General features: G+C 39.4%; 1 protein-coding gene across 2 annotated transcripts; it reads right to left on the minus strand.

Moving 5' to 3' along the window:
• Nucleotides 1–109: 109 nt before the first annotated feature.
• LOC122825646 (NLR family CARD domain-containing protein 3-like) lies at nt 110–7,756 on the minus strand. 2 transcript variants are annotated; one of them, XM_044107142.1, is made up of 13 exons: nt 7,589–7,756; nt 7,456–7,521; nt 7,292–7,360; nt 6,917–7,027; nt 5,743–5,856; nt 5,106–5,219; nt 4,817–4,892; nt 4,403–4,631; nt 2,287–4,072; nt 2,026–2,199; nt 1,762–1,935; nt 1,452–1,498; nt 110–980 (listed from the first exon to the last, which is right to left on the minus strand). In XM_044107142.1, exons 1-13 carry the CDS (start codon nt 7,624–7,626, stop codon nt 448–450), a joined length of 3,531 nt encoding a protein of 1,176 aa, XP_043963077.1. In that variant the 5' UTR covers nt 7,627–7,756; the 3' UTR covers nt 110–447. The 2 variants fall into 2 exon arrangements, 1 of the variants encoding a protein (XP_043963077.1); XR_006369688.1 differs by having other exon boundaries at nt 891–980; nt 1,762–1,885.
• Between the last annotated feature and the right edge of the window lie 2,202 nt (nt 7,757–9,958).

Here is a 9,958-nt window from a genome sequence, read left to right on the forward strand (position 1 = left end):
TCTGTTGACACAAAGTTACTTTATTGAAACTGATCAACACAAATAATGACAAAACTGCAGAACAAAGATGTTACCAAAATAAAATAAAACACACCACAGTGACAATGGACACCAACAAAAAGGGTTTTTAATGGAAACAACAATTTAGAAAGCCAGTTTAATATTTAATTACAACTTGCTCCACAATTTAGAAAAAGGTCGATTTTGGTTCAGTTTCAGTGGAACAAGAGGCTGAAGCAAATCAGAGATGAACAAAGACAATAAAACATTCAAAAGATGAGAAGAATGACACATTGTACAAAAATAACGCCAAACAATAATCAGAAAAAACTTTCCTGGATGTTTACAGATATTCTCACTGCTCTTTCTACCTCTAGTTTCGTCACAATGTCAATATTATTTATGCTGTTTTCCATAATAGTGGCGTTGAAAGTGGATTTCCCTTCCTTACAGAGAACACAGAGACGCTGAGGAATCAAACCAGAACCCAAAGCCGGGGTACAGCGGCTCGCTGAACGTGGCGTTGAAGGTGTGAAGGTGCGTCAGGGTGTCAGCAGACACTCGGTAGTAAGACAGAGTCCCAGCAGGACAGTCCAGATACACTGCTATCCTGTGGGAGAGGCAGGACTGTGGCAGGGGGACGATGGCCATGTTGTTCCGATGACAGATGGCGTAACCAACGTCGTCACAGCACCTCAGACCCCACGACAGCTCGTTCCCGCCAAACCAGCAGTCGCTGCTCAGGCCTCTCCGTGTGAGAGATCTGTAGCTCACTGACACCAGAACCCTCCCACTCCACTCCACCTCCCAGTAACAGCGACCAGTCAGGCCAGTTGTGCACAGGAGCTGATTCCATTCGAATCTGTCTGGGTGATCAGGGTACGGCTGCTCTCTGGTTACGATTTTTGCACTCTTGTTGTTGTCAGACAGAACCAGCTTTCGGCCAGCTGTGTTTGGATCCAGTTCAAGTTCACAGAAATCTGAGGAGAGACAAAACCGGCCTGGGCCTCCATTACAGAATCTACTTAAAAAGTACTGAATGTTGGGATTAAATAACGTCCACAAGTCATATTTCAGACAGAATCAAAGCTACAGGAAGCAAAATAAAACCGATGAGGCATTAGATCACGAGAAGCATAAAAAACAAATAACCGTGAGAATGACAAGACAACTTCAGTTTACAAATAAAGGATTATAAAAGTACTTGAGGCAGAAGGAAGTGCAGCTGAAAACTTCAGAAGCTGGTTATACTGGAATGATGATGGAAAGAATGTGGACAAGGAAATGAACCCAGGCAACAAGTGAACAGATTAGTAGAGGAGGAGGAGCTTAGAAACGTCAACAAGCCGTTGCAAAACTATGAAATGAGTAAAGTTGATAAAATATTACTTTGAAATAATCCTAAAAATGCATGTGAACAGATTTTCTTCATCATTATTATTGAAACTTACACTTCTTCAGTCCGGGTGTTAGCCACTGCTTCCCACAGGGGTCCAGTCTGCAGGAAGGAAACCAGAAGTGAGTTAAAATGTCTCAAAGGGGCTGAAGACGTTACTGAGAGGTTTCTACATTCAGAGGTTGTATGATCTGCTGCTTTCCGCTCTGATTTATCAAGTCCAGGGTCGGTGCAGCGGACCGAATAATCAGAATTCGGATTCTGGTAATCAGAATCAGAATCCGATTCTGATTATCGATGTGTTCACATCTCAGAGCGAGGAGTTGCTTCAGTCAACAGAGACAGGGAGAAATGAAGTTTCAGACCTGAGAGTTTCTAGTTTGCAGTGTGGATCTTTCAACCTAGAAGACAGAAGCGTCTCTCCTGAGTCTCCAGGATGATTGTAACTGAGGTCGAGGACTTTCAGGTGGGACGGATTGGAGTTGAGAGCTTTGGCAAGAGAAGCACAGCCGTCCTCCGTGATTAGACATCCTGTAAGGCTAAAATTGGGAGATTGAAAACTTTACCAGCTTGGTTCAACCAAAGATTTGAAACAAGAGTAACCAGTTGAGTCACCAGCCTGTTCTGACCTGAGGGATTCCAGTTTGCAGTTTGGACTCTCCAGTCCCACTGAAAGCAGTTTCACTCCCACGTCCTCCAGCTTGTTGTTACTCAGGTCCAGTTCTCTCAGACTGGAGGACTGGCAGCTTAAAACCGAAGACAAAGCTTCACAGCTTCTCCCAGAGAGGTTACAGCCACTCAGTCTGGGGATTAGAAAAAACAAAGAGCAGAAAACTGAAGGTTGTTTGAAATGAGAGAGACTAGATAAATGTCATCCTGTGTGAACCTACAGAGCTCTGTTGGAGGCTTTGACCACCGGAAGCAGCCTTAGTAGGGCGTCTTCTGAGGCAGAGTATTTCTTCAGGTCAAACACGTCCAAGTCTTCGTCTGATGACAGTAAGATGAAGACCAGAGCCGACCACTGAGCCGGAGACAGTTTGTCTGTGGACAGACTTCCTGATTTCAGGTACTGTTGGATCTCTTCGACCAGAGAACGATCGTTCAGCTCATTCAGACAGTGGAACAAACTGATGCTTTTATCTACAGACACACTGTCGCTGATTTTCTTCTTGATGTACTGGATTGTTTCCTGGTTGCTTTGGGAGCTGTGTGGCGTTTGTGTGTGTAGGCCTCGGAGCAGGGTTTGATTCAGTGGCTGAGAAAGTCCTAGCAGGAAGCGCAGGAACATGTCCCAGTGTCCGTTTGGACTCTGTAAGGCCTTGTCAACAGCCAGCTGATGAAGCTGGATTGCTGCAGAACCTGGTTCTCCTGGTTCTGGTGTGTTTGGTGCTGCAGTCAGCAGGTTGGTTCCAGAGTTGATGAAGGTCAGATGAACATGAAGAGCAGCCAGAAACTCCTGAACACTCAGATGGACGAAGCAGAACACCTTGTCCTGGTACAGACCTCTCTCCTCCCTAAAGATCTGTGTGAACACTCCTGAGTACACCGAAGCTGCTCTGATGTCGATGCCACACTCTGTCAGGTCTGATTCATAGAAGATCAGGTTTCCTTTCTGCAGCTGATCAAAAGCCAGTTTCCCCAGAGACTCGATCATCTTCCTGCTCTCTGGACTCCAGTGAGGATCTGTTTCCATTCCTTTATCATATTTAACTTTCTTTACTTTGGTCTGAACAACTAAAAAGTGGATGTACATCTCTGTCAGGGTCTTTGGCAGCTCCCCCTCTTCTCTGGTTTTCAGCATATCCTCCAGGACTGTAGCATTGATCCAGCAGAAGATGGGGATGTGGCACATGATGTGGAGGCTTCGTGAAGATTTGATGTGGGAGACGATCCTGTTGGCTTGCTTCTTATCTTTAAACCTCTTCCTAAAGTACTCCTCCTTTTTGGAATCTGAAAAACCTCTGACTTCTGTCATCACATCCACACAGCGAGGAGGGATCTGACTGACGGCTGAAGGTCTCGTGGTTATCCAGAGGAGAGCGGAGGGAAGCAGTTTCCCCCTGATGAGGTTTATCAGCAGAACGTCCACTGAGGTGGACTCTGTCACGTCGGTCAGGATCGGACTGTTGTGGAAGTCCAGAGAAAGTCGACTTTCATCCAAACCATCAAAAATGAACAAAACTCTAAATTGTTCAAAATCGCAGATTTCTTTGCTTTCTGGAAAGAAGCAGTGAACAAGTTCCACCAAACTGAATCTTTTCTCTTTCAGCACATTCAGCTCTCTGAAGGTAAACGGAAAAGTAAAATGAATATCCTGATTTGATTTGTCTTCAGCCCAATCCAAAGTGAACTTCTGCATTAGGATGGTTTTCCCAATGCCAGCAACTCCTTTAGTGAGCATCGTTCTGATTGGCTGAGCTTTGTCCTTATGGACCTTAAAGATGTCTTCTGTTCTGATTGTTTCAGACCTGTCTTGTTTTCTGAAGGTCATTTCGATCTGCCTGACCTCGTGCTCTTCGTTGACCTCTCCGGTTCCTCCCTCTGTCATGTAAAGCTCCGTGTAAATCTGGTTTAACAGAGTTGGGCTTCCGCCTTTAGCAATCCCTTCAAACACACACTGGAATCTCTTCCTCAGGTTGAACTTGTGTCTTTGCTGATACTGGGTTGAAGAGGTCTCTGTGCAAAGAAATTAAATCTGTCAGTCTGTAAAATAGGACATTTTTCATGTTGTATACCTGGAACTACTGGAGAACTCCAGCATTTTAAAGTTTTTATGTGATTTAATGCAAACAACAACTCATGTCACACTGCGGTGCTGGGATACAGTGATGGGCACATTACCACTAATGTGCTAACAGAAGAGCAAATTCTTCAGCATTCTGATAACTTTAAAAATGTTTAACTTCTCGTAAATTAATGTTTAAGCATAAATTCAAAAGCACTAATTTAGTTGGTCGTTTTGTAAACTTTAAGTTGATCATGTTTTAAAAGTGAAAGTAATCTCACTGCTGTGCAGATAATCAGCCAGCCTCTTTTGCTTCATCCTCCTCAGAAAGTCGAGTGTGAGCTTCAGAAATGAGTCTCCGCTGGTATTTTCCTGCTCTTCTTCACCTCCATCCAACACCTCTTCCTTCTCTCTCTGGTTCTTTAAGTGTTCATGGTAATCTGGTCCAACAACGTTGAGGAATTTATTTAACTCTGACTTTACAAAACCTATGATGCTTTCCTCCAGAGCCTGAAACAAAAAAATAATAATAAATGAGAAATTATATTTATGTTGAGAATGAATCCACATAACTGTGATCATCACAACCTCAATAAACTGGTCCAAATTTAAGAACTAAATATGAACCATTTATCCCCAGTGGAGCCTCGTCATTTATTGTAACAATAAAATGTTTCATATAAAATGGTTCTTGCCTTAAAAATGGAGTCCAGATCAGTTTGATGATGAACAGACTGAACACTGAGAGCCGTTGAGTCCTGCAGCTCATCACTGCAGAACATGACACATTTTAGAACAAGATCTTTCAGGATTTACTTTGTATTTGCAACATCAAAATACCCAAATCCCTCTGCAAGAGTTTAACCGCTTCATTATGAATTTCTGAAGAAAAGTAATTATGATGAGCTTTCTTTACATAAACACTTGCTTTAAATTATGAAAAGAATGTTTTAAAAAAAAATAGTAAACAGTTTCTATTCTCACCCATTCTGAACAGACTGGTGTCCTCCTTTAAATACGATTATTGGATCCATGGACCGGTCACTCTTCATGGATAAACAGCTGGATGAGGGAATGGCTGCTGTCTGCTGCTGGATCCTGGTGGAAGCAAAACAACCAGAAGTTTACTGGCAGTAAAAGCATTTCCAAGGAAAACCTAGACGTGTGACTGATTATTTTTATCAGAAACAGGTTCATGTCCAGAGACAGACTGAATGAAGTGGACACTCACACTTTATGTGTGAAAACTGCTACAAACAGATGGACAGCGGTACAACCATACATCTTTGACCCTGAGTCAAAAAAGTGGAGCCTCCTGCACAACTATCAAGCAGCAGTGGTTTCTGAATGGTAAATCAATATAAAGCTCTTTTTCTTTTCCAGCAGCCATTGTACATCACATACAGCGCTAAAACCATCTGACCAAACATGCTGGAGTTTCACTTGGGTTGCTAGGTGACTGTGGCATCACAAACATTTATCATCACCCAAAAACACCTGGATGTTTTGTAGAGTTTGTCCCGTTTTAGAAGCAGTCGAGACCGAAAGGAAATACAAATTCTGTAAAACAGTTCTCCTCTGATGAACACAGTGTTTGTTTTTTCATTGTTTCTATTCTCACTCTTTATGCTCAGGCTGGTCTCCATTTTTGAAGACAGTTATTGGATCCATGGACCGGTCACTCCTTAGCGACACGCAGCTGGCAGCGCAGGAGGCAGATTCCTCCTCATCGATCCTGGAAGAAACAAAACGACAGCATGAAGGTAAACCTGGCTGAAACTTTCTGAGCATCCAACAAGAACATCTGCCAGAGATCAAAATGGAGTCCAGCAATCACACTCTGTCCTAAAGGACCAACTGATTCAAACCTTAACTCCAGTTCCCAGAGGAAACCCTCTTATGTAATAAAGAAAACATAAATAAACTTTGCTTTAATGTTAAAAGAATAAATAATTCCTCTTGTTTTTACCCTCATCCTTTATTTTTATACCCCTAAATGGGGGCAGGTGTCCCCAACACATGGAACCACCAGCTGCCTCAATACCATGAGATTTATGACAAACACAGATGGAACAGCCTTTATATATTTATTAGTTATTTCAAATCAATATCCACATGCTGCTCAATGCAGATGATTAAAATTCACCTGGAGGAAAATTTACTCAAAAAAGGATCAAATGCATTTTATGAAATAGTTAGGACCAGTAAACAATTATGATAGATTGATTAAAAGGTAGAACTGACTCACAACCAGCGTTTAAGCTGAACTTTCAGAGTCTAATTCAAATTTACATTTATTTTTATACAAACTGTGCACTTTGTTTTGTAGTGATGTCAAAATGACAAAAACGTGATCACAAAAATAACTTTTACTGCAACTAGTTTAGAAATATGTACCTGTGTCCTGATTGGTCAGAAAACTCAAGCTGCTCAGCCAAACACAGTGAAACCAAATCACTAAACTGTTTAGATTGGATAGTTTAGGATCCGTCTTTAGGTATTATTAAATGTTCTTTACACAAAGCTCTGCCTTAAACAAAACTATTTCATTTTCAAAATGTAATAGTTAATGGTTCTGTTCTCTAAAAGGTCAAAGGTCAACCTCACAGATGGGAGTCGTTTGAACACGGTGATTGGTTCTATTGATCGATCACATGACTGACCTCTGCTGCTGGATCCTGACTAAAACCAAGCATGTTTTAATTATGAGACATGGTATCAAATGATCAAATTAATAACACTTCCACAATGCATCTTAATTTAAGAAAATCAATATGAAAGAATTAGATTCTCACCCGTCGTGTTCAGACTGGTTTCTGTCTTTGAACACAATTATTGGATCCATAGATCGATCACTCTTCAGGGAGAAGCAGCTGGTTGGGGACGGGACTGGACTCTGGTCATTTCTGATCATTTCAGCAAAAACAGAAACAGTTTGGACTGATTGGAATAATTTATGCAAGACTTATTTAACTTTATTACGAGATGGTTGCTATATTTAGCCAAGTTTAATGAGTTAGACTAAAGCGGATTTGGTTGCAGCAAAGTCAGTAAATGTTGTTCTATGGTGGCACTTTGGTATCGAGCCATAAGTGGGAATCAGCCAAAACACCAAGTAAATAAATTATTCTTAAGGCAGATTGGAAACTGGATCAGAACCAGATTCCTACGTTTTGAGTTCAGCTTCGTCAAATAAACGGATTTTCTGCAGCCGATCATTCTTACTGGTGTCTTGTTTCCTGAAACAGAAGAAAAATCATAATTACTAATTAATTAAAACTATGTCTTCACTATATTGCTTCATGAATGTGACATAAAAACAGAAAATAATCACCTGGCAACAGCAGAGGGTTCAAATAACAGTCGAAGACGGTTAACTGACACCTGGCCGAGTTCAGAGCTGTGAGGTGGAAAAAGGATGTTTAAACAAAGTGGGTCATTACAAAATAGAGATTTAAACATCTTACCATTTGGTGTTGCTCTCATGTTTCCCACACGGATCCATAACAGAGTTCAAACCTTCACAGAAACGCAGCAGCAGGGTCAGTCAGCGTTCAGCGTTCACAACCTCCCTAAAGAGAAGAAGACTGACAGAACCTGCTGAATTCACAAATATAATAAATCTATCAGTCCGAACCAACTAACTACTCCACACTTTGATCATGAACTCGTTTCAACACCCAAGAAAAGCTACTGGAAGCTCCTCCTCAGTAACCTGTGAAAATGAAAATATGCAGACGACTAAAGGCTTCTTTGTTTCAGCGTTTCAAAATAAACTCATAATCTAGTTTGTCTGCTTCTGTCAGAGCTGGATCAACATTTCCTGCATTTTTCCAGACGATTCAGACACGACTCTAAACGACTCCTGTTTTAATTCACAAAGTTTAAAACATGTAAATCATTCCATAATTATTAGGGTTTTACATTTTAGAGCAATAATAAATCAAATGAAACAACGATCCGGTTGTTTCATTTGATGCTCAGATAGTGACGGATATTAAATTATTATTTATCTTTGTAGTTTTGATCTTCAGGAGTCTAGAAAACCACTGAGTCAGAGCAAGCAGCTGATTGTTCCTCGTTAGTAGAAACTGTGGGGATTTTTATATCGTATCATTAGAGCACAGAAACATCAGAGATGCTGAACCAGTCGGACCAGTCGGACCTGCAGCTGGGACTCGGTGTGATTCTGATACAGGAAGAGGAGATGGAGCCTCCTGAGAATCAGGAGTATTAAATACTGTCCTGTAAAAAGCTCACACTGCATTTTGAGGTATTTAGATTTTCTCCTTAGATAAAATTGTCTAAACTTCCTTTAATGTCTGGATTTTCTTCTGCTTCCTCCTTCACTGAATCTTGTTACCTCAGACTGTTTGGTCGTTTATTGATGCTCTGATCAAACCCTTTGATCCAAGATATCAGGTTTATTTAAATCTCCTGAGAACTCAAATTCAAAATTATAAACATGAAACTTTAATAAATCACCATGAAAAAAATAGTTTGAAGCAAAACATTCAGCTGGCAGGATAAATATTTATCGTGAGGCAAATCCCCACAAAATCTTGATTTTTTTCTATGTAATTCAAATTTTCTGAGAATCAACTATTTTATTTTATTAACAGATACTGTAAAGCAATCCTGTATACAATAATCTCAATAATTGTATTGAGATTTACTTTTCAATAATCAAAAAAGTAAATGAATAATTTAAATTTATTAGAACAATGCCATCACATTTTGAAGGAACGTTTTATGGTTTGTAATGTATTTATTTTTTATTGTTTATAGAAAAATCCATATAATTTACTTTCAGACTTTATTGAACCAAAGTATGCTGGATGGTAATTCTGGGATTATGAATCACTATGGCAGATTATCCACCGCTGCCATTAGCTAATCTAATCCAGCAGTGATTGGTTGGTGAGTTAATTTAAACTCTGCTCTACTGACTGCTGACATCAGTAAAGTCTGAACAGTTTCCTCCTGTCATCGGAGGCTAATTGGAGAAACTGATGATTAAATTAACTGAATTCATTCAAATCTGAAAATGTATTGTCTGAAATAACATCTTAGACTGGGATTATTTACTTGAATCGTGAAAACACGACTCTGCTTCAATTAAAAAGTCTAATTCCAATTATAAAAAAAACATTCCATAAAGTTAGGGTAAATATTAGCTGAATTTTTACAAAATGAAAAGTGTAACAAGTGTAAAATTGTGTAGGGTTGTTTAAAATGATCTGATTTTAAATTCTTTTTTTCTTCTTTTGCATTAAAAACTGAATTATATTTGTCACCTTTTTCTTATTTGATCTCTTTTCATACTTTAGCTCTATGATGATGTAATTACACTTTCTGTCCGCTAGAGGTCAGGACTAACCATGCCTCCACCTGAGCAACATATTTATTTAACCGTTGTTGATGTTTATTAAAAGTTGTATTTTAATGAGGAATGTTGTTCCAGATAATTTATTTTTATCATTTTCAACAGTAAAAGTTAAATTATTGCAGATTAAAATTACATCCATATTCTGATTTTTCCCTCACTGATGCAGTTATTAATGCAGAAGGAGAACCAACCAGGTGATGGTTTTCACAAACGTGACGTTTTACTTTAAAATATCAGTTTTTTATTGATTTTATATGCAATTATATTTTGTCAGACATTGAACTTTGGATTTTTAGTCTCTGGAATCATCGAATCTACAAGAAATAAAAGTTTAAAATATTTCTCTGAGTGCATGATCAGAGTTAGATAGTAAATAATTATTTATTCAATTGCATTTAATTCACTTACCTTTAAAAAAAATACTTTTAGGAGTATTTTTACTACATTA

Source organism: Gambusia affinis, linkage group LG22, assembly GCF_019740435.1.
Source record: "Gambusia affinis linkage group LG22, SWU_Gaff_1.0, whole genome shotgun sequence".
Classification (NCBI taxonomy): Eukaryota; Metazoa; Chordata; class Actinopteri; order Cyprinodontiformes; family Poeciliidae; genus Gambusia; species Gambusia affinis.

Excerpts from the sequence above, each read along its gene's own strand:
- LOC122825646 (XM_044107142.1), bottom strand. The coding sequence starts at position 7,626 with ATGGATCCGTGTGGGAAACATGAGAGCAACACCAAATG. Across the intron at positions 7,361-7,455 it reads GAACCCTCTGCTGTTGCCAG|GAAACAAGACACCAGTAAGA; the intron begins GTGATTATTTTC and ends CTTCTGTTTCAG. Across the intron at positions 2,200-2,286 it reads AAAGCCTCCAACAGAGCTCT|ACTGAGTGGCTGTAACCTCT; the intron begins GTAGGTTCACAC and ends TCTAATCCCCAG.